This window comes from Ascaphus truei, chromosome 4, assembly GCF_040206685.1.
Source record: "Ascaphus truei isolate aAscTru1 chromosome 4, aAscTru1.hap1, whole genome shotgun sequence".
NCBI lineage: Eukaryota > Metazoa > Chordata > Amphibia > Anura > Ascaphidae > Ascaphus > Ascaphus truei.
The window spans coordinates 101,294,151-101,308,451 of record NC_134486.1 but is presented as its reverse complement, the minus strand read 5'-3'; the positions used below and the strand labels follow the sequence as shown (position 1 = coordinate 101,308,451).

The 14,301-nt window shown below is 42.4% G+C and overlaps 1 protein-coding gene across 1 annotated transcript; it reads left to right on the top strand.

Annotated features, from left to right (window-relative positions):
* The first annotated feature begins 468 nt into the window (after window positions 1-468).
* On the top strand, window positions 469-13,892 carry LOC142492968 (cystatin-like). The gene is made up of 3 exons (XM_075596288.1): window positions 469-725; window positions 8,419-8,535; window positions 13,709-13,892. Exons 1-3 carry the CDS (start codon window positions 507-509, stop codon window positions 13,790-13,792), a joined length of 420 nt encoding a protein of 139 aa, XP_075452403.1. The 5' UTR covers window positions 469-506; the 3' UTR covers window positions 13,793-13,892.
* The last annotated feature ends 409 nt before the right edge of the window (window positions 13,893-14,301 follow it).

Below are 14,301 nucleotides of genomic sequence, written 5' to 3'. Positions count from 1 at the left end.
TAATGCTGTGTTATCCTGAAAGATCAGGTCAACCAGAGTCATTCTTTAGATGGTTGTTTAAAGAACAGTGAGCTTTCTGTTACAGCAATGTTTAAATGTTCACCTACTAACTAGTTCTAATGGACATATTCAAAATGCTATGCACATTTATTTTGATAAGATTACACTGTGCAGTAGAAAATTGTGGTGTACCATATTTCCATTGTGTTCTGTTTTTGTAAAGTGTGGAAGCATACAGTACATACATGAGCTGTAAGCATACAGTACATACTAATGACTGAATAAACAGTATAGGGAACAATAAATATTAATTCAAAGACAAATTTAAATTAAAATAAAAAGTTCTTTGTTTGTTAATAAGCAAATCATATATTTGATATCTGATCAGTTTGTTAATACTAGTTGTTGACTCTGCATTTGATAAGTGCTCAAGTAGCATATAAAAACTGCAATTCTTCTTTCAGTCTTATTTTTCTCTCCTCAATTTTTATTGTATAGATAACACCATGGCTGCAGGTTTATACCTTTGTTTCAGTGTTGCACTGAGTTTATCTCTTCCGTCAGCTTCTGTATCCAGTGATGTCAGTGTTGGAGCTCCAGAGGACATTAATCCCAACTTGCCAGAGGTTAAGAAAGCTGCTAGCTTTGCTGTGAATGCGTACAATAAAGAATCAAAGGATGAATACCTCTACAAAGTTCTGAAAATTATATCAGCCAAAGCCCAGGTAATATATCTGAGATGCAAATGGTAAACCCTAACTTCCTACATGAGTATCATTATTTGAAAATCTTTAGTCTATTACAAATAAGACTGTGAAACCTCTAATAATTCAGTGCTAGGTTTACATTTTATGGTTAAACTTTATTTTATTGCCACAAAAAAGAACTTTACAGGTTCCATGCAGGGCCGTCTAGGACTTTCATGGGGCTCAGTGCAGAGGGAGTTTGCCAGGGCCTCTTACAGTACCTGCTATGGAGCCAGCATATCCTACTGCTGCAGACGCAATGTTACGTTATATACGGAGCCTCTTGCCCACCGCCATTGCCGTGGCGTCATGTGACATTGTGCTGTCATGGTGACGTATCGTCACAAGGTAGCAAAAGGAGATGCCTTTTAGAATCCCTGTGCTCTCTCCCGGTCCTGGCTAGCACCGTTTAAATGTTAACCACATTAAACTGTGATTACTGAAGTTGGGTCGGGGAAGCGCGCGGGGCCTCTGTAAGCACGGAGCCAGGTGCAGTCACACCATTGCCACCGCAATCAAGCCAACCCTGACTGCATGCATCCTACACTGGTGACACACTTTATTCGAGCTCGGCTAGTCCCACGATTTCGGGTATACCCGGGTGTATTGAGGTTTGTGACTGTTTTCTGCCCGAGTGCATTGAGGTATTTTCCAAGCAGGGATTGAAGCATTTTATTCTCGCTGGCTGCAATACTGCACAGTATATATATATATACTGCATTACAATTCATGAATTTATGCCATCTGGTAGACACGCGAAGCATTGCAGCCTATTAAATCCTAATCATTATCATTTAACAGATCAGCCGCCCGTCAGCCAGGCATGAACCCAGGCTGGGAAGGCAAACGCAACGAGGCTTGTCAGAGGTGAGGAGCGGCGCATTCCAGGTATCTGCCAGGTACATACTGGGTATTTGCTCGAATAAAGTGTGTCGGTGCAGTACAGTAGAAGTCAGTGTTTTGCCATGAAATGAATGCTAGTAGAACCATTTTCATCCTGTGTCTGTTGGCAACAGTGGGGCTTATGTACTAAAGCAATTTTGGAGTGAAACTGGGGCACATAGACATAGCATCATTTTTGTGCTGCACCTCTTTGCGCAGAGGTATCAATGACTGTTTTGTGGGGAGAGTCAATAGGAAGAGTTACATGACAGATTATAATGACTTATCAATTTGTGCACCTTTGTGTGTCACTTTTTCTCCTTTTAATACTGTATGTGTCGAAAAATCCTTAACATTGGTAACGTCTGCTACATTTGGTTAATATACATTTGGAGCAAAGTTTGTGCAATGCTTCAAAACAAGGTTTTCTGTGCACTAATATACTCTATAGGCCACAGTGACTCTTACTTTGGTGATATTGTTAGTGTCTGGAGAGAAATGTTATACATTATATACTGTATAATGTGGGACCTTCTTCCTCTCTGAAATATTCCCCCTTTAAGGATAAAAATATATCTAACCAAGTCTAAGTTGATATATGCTTCTGTGGATAATGACATGCTTGCCCAACAAGCTTCTTTTATTCAACATAACTGATAAAGATGTAAAAGAAACTGTGTGCCAGATCAACCTTTTCTTTTGTCTTGATATATAGACCGCCACGATCTGTGCCCCTACATAATCATACATAGAGCCCGGACATGTGGCGAGGAGCGTCATCACAAATCTCATACACCTACATATATACTTGGTGTTGACTTCTACCCTGGTTTACTGCTTTTAAATCCCAGAATATTAACACTATGATCATTCTGTGCTAGGATTTGAAAGGTATCCTTATGCTTTTATCAATAATTATTTGAGTGGCGTGTGATTCAGCAGGGAAAAGAAAAGAACAGAGAGTGCACGCTCCATAGCGTATAAAAGTATTTAATAAAGGGAAAAGGGGGAATGGAGGGGGAGAGGGGGAAGGCACACTTACAACAGGAAAGTTTAAAATTGCGTTTGTGAATCAATAATATCACCCTCAGCATGTCCGCTTCCAGAGATCAGTCCTCAGAGAAGAAGCGTGAGCATGACCCCATGTGGATTAAATGAATATCTTGACCCCAACACTATAGTTTGATTTGGTGTCGTGTTTTTCTTCTTCTCCTGTTCGCTCTGCTGCCCTGGATATTGGCAAAGTTGTCATATACTACTCGTTCTCCCCCACTGGGGTTGTTTTATGGGTCCATCATTATAGAATAAATTGAAAATATATAGTTATATCAACTTTTTTGGTGTCCATCTTTATAGACGACGTCTTGGTTTCCCTGTCCTCCTTCGTTATTTGATTTTCTAGTGAATCTATGTGTAGTTATGACCACTAACTAATTCTATGACCTATTTAGGAACAGCAAAACAGCAGCAAATGACGCACAGCCAGGGAGCCAGGTGGTATAAAAATCAAACGTCCTTTATTTCAGTACATGTAAATAAAGGACGTTTGATTTTTATACCACCTGGCTCCCTGGCTGTGCGCCATTTGCTGCTGTTTTGCTGTTCCTGGATTTATCTTCATGGCTGGCACGCCACTGCTACCTACTTTGGATGTCACAGGAGTGGGTAAGAGACTTTATTTTTGACTTTTATAGCTGAGTACTGGGATGACTTTATTCCCATAGTGACTCACAGGTCATTACATTTATATACCCACTCCTTATCCAACATTGGAGTATTCATGGATTTATACCTATGAGATTGAGCGTCACTGGGTGGAGCACCCCATTTGTTTTTTCTTATGACCTATTTAGAAAAGATCTTTGGTTATTTTTAGCTGGTTATCTTCCTGGATTCAGGATTGGATAGCTCCATTATTACGATTTTTAGATTTTGTAGTCGATTAGATTTAGTTTTATTAGATTATATTTGGTTTTGGATGTATAGTTTGTTGTTTCATTTGTTGTGTTATGATGACGTGTGCATTTTGTATTATTTTATTGGACTTGTTGTCTGATTTTTATTTTGAACTAGCTGAGAGACCCGGCGTTGCCCGGGATGTAAATGCGTAATAGGTAGTATTATTTATAAATCGTGGAACAATAGGTGACTGTTTGTTGTAAAGGTTGGATAATAATATTGAAAAGAAAGATGGAAGAAAATGTAATACGATGTTGTATAAAAATGGTTTATTGTAACCACACCACAGTACAATGTATATTTTGGTGGCATAAGTGATGTAAAAATCTGAGTCGTGTGTCCTGCTAGGGTGTGAGGCGGCGGGTGGCACGTGGGTTGTGAGTGCTGTGTGCGAGTGGGGGTCCTGCTAGGGTGTGAGGCGGCGGGTGGTGCGTGGGTTGTGAGTGCTGTCTGTGAGTGGGGGTCCTGCAAGGGTGTGAGGCGGCGGCTGGCGCGTGGGTTGTGAGTGCTGTCTGTGAGTGGGGGTCCTGCTAGTGTGTGAGGCGGTGGGTCAGTGATGTCGGTGCGTAGGGGCGGGAGGCAGCAGGTGTGTGTGGCGGCAGGTATGTGTCGAGTGTGGCGGGTGTCTGTTCAGTGCGTGCAGCGGCTGTGAGGCGGTGGGTGAAAGGCAGAGGCGGCCGGAGTAAGGGCGGGTGAAAGGCAGAGGCGGGGGTGGGGAGGCGGTAAGGCGGGCATGAAGGCGAAGGGCGGCGGGAAGGGGAGGAGGGGGGCAAGGGGGTGGAGGAGGGGGGCAAGGGGTGGAGGAGGGGGGCAAGGGGTGGAGGAGGGGGGAAGGGTTAGAGGAGGGGGGGGAAGGGTTAGAGGAGGGGGGGGGAGGGTTAGGGGAGGGGGGGGAAGGGTTAGAGGAGGGGGGGAAGGGTTAGAGGAGGGGGTGGAAGTGTGGGAGGGGGTGGGAGGGGAAAGGGGAAAAAGAGGTGAAGGGGGGGGAAGAGGAGCGGAGGGGGGGGTGGAAAGGGGAGCGGAGGGGGATTGAAGGGGAGCGGAGGGGGGGGGAAGGGGAGCGGAGGGGGGGAAGGGGAGCGGAGGGGGGGAAGGGGAGCGGGGGGGAAGGGGAGCGGGGGGGAAGGGGAGCGGGGGGGGAAGGGGAGCGGGGGGGGAAGGGGAGCGGGGGGGGGAAGGGAAGCGGGGGGGAAGGGGAGAAGTGGTGGGAAGGGGGAGGAGAGAAGAAGTGGTGGGAAGGGGGAGGAGGGGAGAAGTGGTGGGAAGGGGGAGGAGGGGGGGAGGTGGTGGAATGGGGGAGAAGGGGGGAGGTGGTGGAAAGGGGGAAAAGGGGGGAGGTGGTGGGAAGGGGGAGAAGGGGGGAGGTGGTGGGAAGGGGGGAGGTGGTGGGAAGGAGGAGGAGGGGGAAGGTGGGGGGGAGGCAGTGGGAAGGGGGGGGGGGGGAGGCGGTGGGAAGGGGGGGGTGGAGGGGAGGTGAAGGGGGGGGTGGAGGGGAGGTGAAGGGGGGGGTGGAGGGGAGGTGAAGGTGGGGGGGTGGAGGGGAGGTGAAGTGGAGGGGAGGTGAAGGGGGGGAGTGGAAGGGAGGTGAAGGGGGGGGTGGAAGGGAGGTGAAGGGGGGGGGGTGGAAGGGAGGTGAAGGGGGGGTGGAAGGGAGGTGAAGGGGGGGTGGAAGGGAGGTGAAGGGGGGGTGGAAGGGGGGGGGTGGAGGGGGGAGGTGAAGGGGGGTGGAAGGGAGAAGTGGAGTGAGGGGAGGTGAAAGGGGGTGAGGGGAGGTGATGGGTGGGTGAGGGGAGGTGAAGGCCGCTCACTCACCCATCCGGCAGGTCCCACGTGGATCTGAGGCGGGAGGCAGCGTGTTGTGGCCGCTCCCCCGCTGTGTCCCGGGCGCCGCCATCTTGGGCACTCGGCGCCGCGAGGCAGCCTGCCTGGCCATTGGCTGTTCCCCCGCCGGGGAGGGGTGAGTTGTAGCGCCGGGGAGGGGGGGGCATGTATATGTGGGGGGGGGGGAGAGGTGGGAGATATAGAGGGGGGGTCTCGCACGGCCGCTGACACTGGGTGGGGGGGGGGGCGCTGAAGGGGTAATAATAGCGTGTGTGTCCCGCTGACTGTAGCGGCGCCGGGGGAGGGGGGGGTCGGGGTGAAAGCGCGGGAGACACGGGGAGAGGAGGAGGTGCGCGCGGGTGCTGCTAACACTGTGAGCCCCGCTAATGTATGTAACAGTGTGTGTGTGTGTGTGTGTCACTGTGTGTGTGTGTCCCTGTGTCCCTGTGTGTGTGTGTGTGTGTGTGTGTGTGTGTGTGTCTGTCACTGTGTGTGTGTGTGTGTGTGTGTGTGTGTGTGTGTGTGTGTGTGTGTGTGTGTGTGTGTGTGTGTGTGTGTGTGTGTGTGTGTGTGTGTGTGTGTGTGTGTGTGTGTGTGTGTGTGTGTGTGTGTGTGTGTGTGTGTGTGTGTGTCTGTCACTGTGTGTGTGTGTCCCTGTGTGTGTGTGTGTGTGTGTGTGTGTGTGTGTCTGTGTGTGTCCCTGTGTTCCCTGTGTTCCCTGTGTGTGTGTCCCTGTGTTCCCTGTGTGTGTGTGTCCCTGTGTTCCCTGTGTGTGTGTGTGTGTGTCCCTGTGTGTCCTTTGGCCCGTCACTCCGCCTCAGGCCAATGAGAGGTGTGCGGGGGCGGGCGGGCCAAGGGACCAATGAGATTTCCCCTAGGGACTCCGGACATCCAGGCAGGCAGGCAAACATACAGTGCTTTCACTAATATAGTATAAGATGTATTTTATTCATTCATTTGTTCCTTGGATTATGGTTGTTTGTCTGTACCTTTATTGTTATATTTGTTTGTAAACTATTTAATGTAAGGTTTTTATATCTTATGAATTTAGCAGATGCATTTTAAAAGTCAGCCATTTTGTGGATTGGTGTATCACTTCCTGTTTATATGTTGTTAGCAACATTGGGGTATTTAAACCCATTAGGATTAAGCCTTTGAAAAAGTCACAGGGTAGTGATGAAACGCGTAAGGTGCAGGCAATTACATCATCATGCAGAGTCTGGTGGGGTTGGACCAGACTCAGAGCACTTCTGAGACCGGGAGGATTTCCGCAATTACTTCCCTGCAACAGGACTCAGGCTGCTCCACTTTCACTTTGGATAAAGTGTCCAGCTGGGGGTGATATTATTGATTCACAAATGCTATTTTAACAGTTTTCCATTGTAAGTTTGCCTTTCCCCTCCCACCCTCCATCCCCCTTTTGCCTTTATTAAATACTGTTATACACTATGGGGCGTGCACTCTCTGTTCTTTTCTTTTCCTACAGTAGGTCTAATCTTGATGTGGTTCATCATGGGAGAGCTGCCTGGACCCCTTAGCTCCATCTCATTATTTTGCTGATTTTTGAACTTGGACTTCCATCATTGGGACTGGTTTATTTATATTTTATGTTTTGTTTGTCTTGTTAGTTGTTCATTTATAAGTTGCACATTTAGAGTGTGTTTTATTTTCCTGCTAAGATTATTCATTTATCTATATTCTTTGTGTGTTTGAAAAAAGTGTGATTAATATATGTTTGTGTTTAGTATTATAGTGTTCATTTTATTAATTATATTGTTTAATCACATTCCAACTAATATTCTTTGCGCAACTTTTCTGTTTTTATCTATAAATATATGTACATATATACAGTATATACATTTTAAGTTTTGTGGGTGAAAAAAGCGACAAAAAACCTCCACGTCAACATATAGCCATTAAAGAATATCACTTGTGAGCACATTCATATGTAACATGTCTGTGTGTGGTTTGACTGGCTTTGCATCTAATCCCATGCTATGCTTAAAAGCTGTGTGAACAGCAGAGCATTTGCTTATATGGGGGTTCCATGTAAAAATGGATTTCAGGCAAAAGGTGACACATTATGTGCTCATTTGCATGTCATTTCCCAGTGAATGTGCTCACAAGTGATATTCTTTATTGGAGATTATATATATATATATATATATATATATATATATATATATATATATATATATATATATATATATATATATATATATATATTTGATCAGGAAGGAAAATACATTAAGTTCTTTCCTGTTCAAATATGTCTTGGCTACAAAATATTAAGTTAACAACATTATTACATTAGTTACAATTACAGACATGTTTAAAAGTAAGATAAGAGTGTTTTCATTCTTTTAACTTTTTTGGATGTACCAATAAAGTGCATTTTTTCCAGCCTGGGATACTTTTGTGCTGTGCACCGGCATTCTTTTCCTTCTCTACACGTAAGATAAACCTGACAAAAAGGCAACAATTGTAATGTTCAATACAATCCAAACTTTTGACTGAATGAATATACATTTTGATTAAAACAAATCATCAGAGGAATCTTAATAAGCGAGAGAAACAGAATGCACTGAATATAAAGTAATTACAATTGGCTCATACATCGTTGGTTAGCTTTTCAATGATAAGTAGTGTGTTGTATTGAATACTAAAGTATATCAAGATTCCACAGTTTTATTTTTGTCTATTAAATATTTTGCAGACAAAACTCAAACAATAGCATAACAAAGTATTCCTCTTTTTAGCATATATTGGTAAGCTGAGCCTGTCTGTGGAGTCTCCTTTGCAACTGACGCCTTTATTTTATTCTAGGTTTAATTATTAAATGCCGCATAACTTTAAAAAGTATATATAATCGCAGTCTAGTTAAATTCTAATTATATTTTTATTATGGTCACAGAAAACAACTGTATATGCTGTATGCATTCTAGAAAAGAATATGATACACTGATACCAAAGGCTTCCATAGTAATACCCCTTTTAACTTTTCTGGCAGTACCTTGCTGGAATAAATTATATCTTGGAAGTGGAAATTGGAAGGACACAGTGCAAGAAAGGCGCCACTAAAAGCGCCGAATCCTGTGCTTTGATTCAGAGCTCAAACCTGGCTAAGGTAAATCATTGTCTATGTTTGTGAGTCTGGACTATGGACAACCAGCCCCCTTGATCCTGTTCCCTCACATCCCTTCATTACCTTTTGTATCTGTTTTGCATGCTTGTCCATATTTGTATGTAACTGTTTATGTAACCATCAAATCTCTGTACCCCCACTGTACCACACTGCAGAATATGTCGGCACTTTACAAATAAACAATAATAATAAAAATTAAATAAACAACTCACCCTTAATAATCTATATTTTTTTTTTTACATGATTGACACAGAGGGGTCCTTCAGAGCTGAACTGCATTATTTGCAGCTCCAATGACCCCCCTGATTCCCAAGAAACTTCCTGTATTTTAAAAAGGATTAAAATGGCCATGCAATAGAAAACACCAAGCCATGATGTTGCAGCTTACTATTGGCAGCCATTTTTTCCTCACTGGGAGATTTGAACCCAGTAAGTATCACTGGAACTGGGAGGTCCTCAGTGTTGAAATTAGTGGTGTTTAGCTCTGAGTGAAAAAAATGGGGGGGGAAATGAGTCTGAGGAAATGCTCCTTTAATAATTCTCCAGGCATTCTGGTGGCACCAAATCAGTTTAATGTCATTCCTTTTTCTCATGTGTTTATGAAACTCATTCACTGTAGATTCTATGTACAGTAATTTCTTTGATAAATGGAACAATTGCGGCTTTAGCTTTGACAGTACCACCACTTATTTCTTCCATAAATGTGCCCCACTTTTACTTATTGTGTCATTCCACCAGTCGTTTGATAGAAATTCATCTACTTTATATAAATAAATATTAAATAATGTAAGCAATGCAAAACAATGCAAAGCTATTACTAAAATCCCTGCGAATAAAAATGAAAAATTCTGTAATAGAATTTTCTTAAACAATGTCTTACTGAAGTTTGTATATGTGAACCATTCTATTTATGTAAAATTAAAATAAACAATATTTATATCACCCCATGCAAAATATTTTTGGTAGTAAATTTATATTAAACATACACACATATACATATATATATATATATATATATATATATATATATATATATATATATATATATATATATATATATACATACATAATACATATATATATAGAGGTATCAGTACCGCGTTAGCCGAGCATCAATAATCAAAAAATAAATAGATGATACCGTTCTGTGGCTAACGAAATGCTTTTATTTGTGCGAGCTTTCGAGATACACTAATGTCTTCTTCCGGCGATGTTACAATGAATGAAGCAAGCAAAGGGTATACTTAAAAACAGTGTCTCTTGGAATGTTATCTGTGCTTGTCCTTCCTCCGGTGTGGATGAGATTTATGGCTAGAGGTGCTAAATGGTTCCTGAAAGTAAGTGATGTAAGAGTGTGTGTGTGTAACTGTGTGAATATAAATGAATGGAGAGCCCACAGTGTATACAGTGCTTTACAAAAGGGGTGTGTGGAGTGGGAGTTAATATAAATGGTGTGGGTAGGTGTGGAAATGTGAGAGATAGTAGCATAACTAAAAGTGTGTGTGGATACTATGTGGTCCCTATTGGTGTATAGGGATGGAAAAACAAGGAGTATTGGTATGTGTAAGAGACAGCTATGTGTGCATACATATAGCACAGTATGTACAGACATGGTCTTTAGCGCTCATGGGAAGAGAGTTCACTTGTGTCAGTAATGACTCATAAAATTTCGATCTCTGTTTAGGCCACCATTAAGTGTCCCGAACAGTAGCATAAATGTATATTCATGCAACCGTCTCTCTTTCGGTGTTTTAAGATTACCTTAGAGTATGGCAACCCTCAGATCGTTCATCTTATGGCCAGAGTCAGAGAAATAGTATCCACACACACTTTTAGTTATGCTACTATCTCTCACATTTCCACACCTACCCACACCATTTATATTAACTCCCACTCCACACACCTCTTTTGTAAAGCACTGAATACACTGTGGGCTCTCCATTCATTTATATTCACACAGTTACACACACACACACACTCTTACATCACTTACATTCAGGAATCATTTAACACCTCTAGCCATAAATCTCATCCACACCGGAGGAAGGACAAGCACAGATAACATTCCAAGAGACACTGTTTTTAAGTATACCCTTTGCTTGATTCATTCATTGTAACATCGCCGGAAGAAGAGATCAGTGTATCTCGAAAGCTCGCACAAATAAAAGCATTTCGTTAGCCACAGAACGGTATCATCTATTTATTTTTTGACATATATATATATATATATATATATATATATATATATACTGTATAGCAATTTCATATTTGTTATGTTTTTATCCTACTATGCCAGACAGAAAGGGAAAATGCAGCACTCCTTAAATTATAAACAAAGTAGATACAGTTACCGGTGCTCCAATGTTTGTACGAAAGCTTGTGATCAGTCCTGGATAGATGATGAAAGGAACAAAGGGCACAACGGATTTAGAAAATCCAAACTCATTTATTGAGCCAACACAACGTTTCGACCGTACTGGTCTTTATCAAGTGACATAGTGGCATAAACATAATCCCTTCAAACAACATATAAATAGTGCTCCAAAACCCCATAATACAACATGTTCAATCAGTGATGATGGTGTTCATGTGCTGAACCAGTCCACCCTTCCAATGAAATGTTCATATTCTTAATAAGCTTATCTCTATCAGATGTTTTGAGACACTCCTGTGTGTCATGGGATCTTTTGCATTCTCCTCACTTCCTGGTTAATCGGCAGCGTCCATCCGTGTCCTCTGCTTGTTGAGAACACTCCCCACATCCTGGTTTCTCGGCGGCATCCATCTTTAATGATATCATCCATCTTTGAAAACATACGGGTCCTCCGTTCCTGGAACGCAATCCTCGCGCCATGTGTTTCATATTCCGCGTATGCGCAGTCCATTTAGTCCTCGATTTCCTTCAATCTGCTTCCCTTTGGAGCACATGAGGCGCAGACTGCGTGTCACTATCTGCGCATGCGCTAGTTGATCCGCCCGCAGTAGGAGTGATGATCAAATCTTCAATCGTCCTCTGTGATGGTCCCGCGACGTGTCCTCGTCTCCTTATATTCAATGGGTGGGGGTGGGGAGGGAGAGAATGTGTTGTCTTCATCATCATAGATCCGTAATGAGTATAAAAAAAAAGAAAAAGGGTGGAATACATCAGTACAGCACTGTGACCTCCTTGCAAAATATATTTTCCTACAGTGCAAAGTGATTTATAATAAAAAGAAAAAAGTGATTAAAAGAAAGGTTTGTCTTTGTCATATTTATAATTCACAACCCTTTGAGGTATACAGACTTTACAATTTTTATCCAATACAGCAAGCAGTGGCAGCAACCTATAGCTAGTGGAAAAGAAACAATATTTATCTTTCCTCTATGAAGCACCCTAATGACAAAAAGTCATTCAGTCCATTGGGATAAACAGTGTCTAATGTATGAATCCAGAAGGATTCACGCTGTAGTAGTAAAACATCCTTGTCTAGACCTGCCCTGGCTTTTTTTTAACATGCTCAATACCCATTAGTTTTAATAAAGATATTGGGTGACTGAAATCACTACAATGTCTGATAAGAGCAGTATCGTCTGCACGATGGTTAATTTTACTTTTATGTTCTTATAAATTTATAAATCTTGTTTTGAGCATACGATTGCTCTTACCGATAATACATAATCCACATGGACATTTAATCATGTACACTATATTTGTGGTTGTGCAGGTGATACAATCGTATCACCCAATATCTTCATTAAAACTAATGGGTATTGAGCATGTTAAAAAAGCCAGGGCAGGTCTAGTCAAGGATGTTTTACTACTACAGCGTGAATCCTTCTGGATTCATACATTAGACACTGTTTATCCCAATGGACTGAATGACTTTTTGTCATTAGGGTGCTTCATAGAGGAAAGATAAATATTGTTTCTTTTCCACTAGCTATAGGTTGCTGCCACTGCTTGCTGTATTAGATAAAAACTGTAAGGTCTGTATATCTCAAAGGGTTGTGAATTATAAATATGACAAAGACAAACCTTTCTTTTAATCACTTTTTTATTTTTATTATAATTCACTTTGCACTGTAGGAAGATATATTTTGCAAGTAGCTCACAGTGCTGTGCTGATGTATTCCATCCTTTTTTCTTTCTTTTTATACTCATTACGAATCTATGATGATGAAGACAACGCATTCTCTCCCTCCCCACCCCCACCCATTGAATATAAGGAGATGAGGACACGTCGCGGGACCACCACAGAGGAAGATTGAAGATTTGATCATCACTCCTACTGCGGGCGGATCAACTAGCGCATGCGCAGATAGTGACACGCAGTCTGCGCCTCATGCGGTCCAAAGAGAAGCAGATTGAAGGAAATCGAGGACTAAATGGACTTCGCATACGCGGAATATGAAACGCATAGCGCGAGGATTGCGTTCCAGGAACGGAGGACCCATATGTTTTCAAAGATGGATGATATCATTAAAGATGGACGCCGCCGAGGAACCAGGATATGGGGAGTGTTCTCAACAAGCCGTTGACCCGGATGGATGACATCATCAAGATGGACACCGCCGATTAACCAGGAAGTGAGGAGAATGCAAAAGATCCCATGAGACACAGGAGTGTCTCAAAACATCTGATAGAGATAAGCTTATTACGAATATGGACATTTCATTGGAAGGGTGGACTTGTTCAGAACATGAACACCATCATCACTGATTGAACATGTTGCATTATGGGGTTTTGGAGCACTATTTATATGTTGTTTGAAGGGATTATGTTTATGCCACTATGTCACTTGATAAAGACCAGTACGGTCGAAACGTTGTGTTGGCTCAATAAATGAGTTTGGATATTCTAAATCCGTTGTGCCCTTTGTTCCTTTCATCATTTATCCTACTATGGACATGCAGGCAATCTCTCAGGTCTCATTAAAGTCAATGGCCTTTATTTAGTAAGCTGCGATAGCGACTACAATTGTGCTTTCCTTCCAGTTTACTGAAAAAGGGCCAATGTGTTCCAAAATAAGTAACCCCATGTATTATAATTTAAATACAAGATAGGCACGCCATCATTTTGCTTCCTTCCTCTCACATGTTCAGTTGTTTTTTTTTTAAGAAATGTATATTTTACATTGGTGGTTTCTAAGATAACTGGCTTATCTCAATCTTACAGAAATTCCTGTGTCGCTTTGAAGTCTATGAAGTGCCATTAGTCATTCAGAAAACACTTATAAAACATTCCTGCAAGGCAAAGTGAGGATGTTATAGTGAACCCTCCAGTCAAGACGCTTAATCAAATGTGAAGCATGTTTTAAATCAATGAGAAGTCTACACTTAATAAACTGTAACGCTCTGTATTCTGAGTCTGATATTGTGAGTGTTATATATTTCTGGTCTTCCTTAAATATATGTGTGCAAAATGTGCACATTCACTACTTCTGCACCATAATGTAGCACACAAATACGTTACATCATCACAAGCGCAGAGTTCTCTATGGCTTTCCTGTTTGTATTATGTGGCTCTTTGGCCGTTGTCATAACCACAGTCTTCGCTTACAGATTTCAAATGACAAATCTACCCAAAAGGTCATGCCCTATGGGATAGGTTGGCAGAAAGTTAGGGAACACTCCATCAGGTTAAGAGGACAATCCCAGAAACCGGGAAGGATAGTGGTTCCCAGGTTAAAGCTGTGTACAGGCTGAGGAAGAACTTGAACTGGCAGCGGAGCAAATGGATTCAGGATGCAATAAATTGATGCTTGCCTA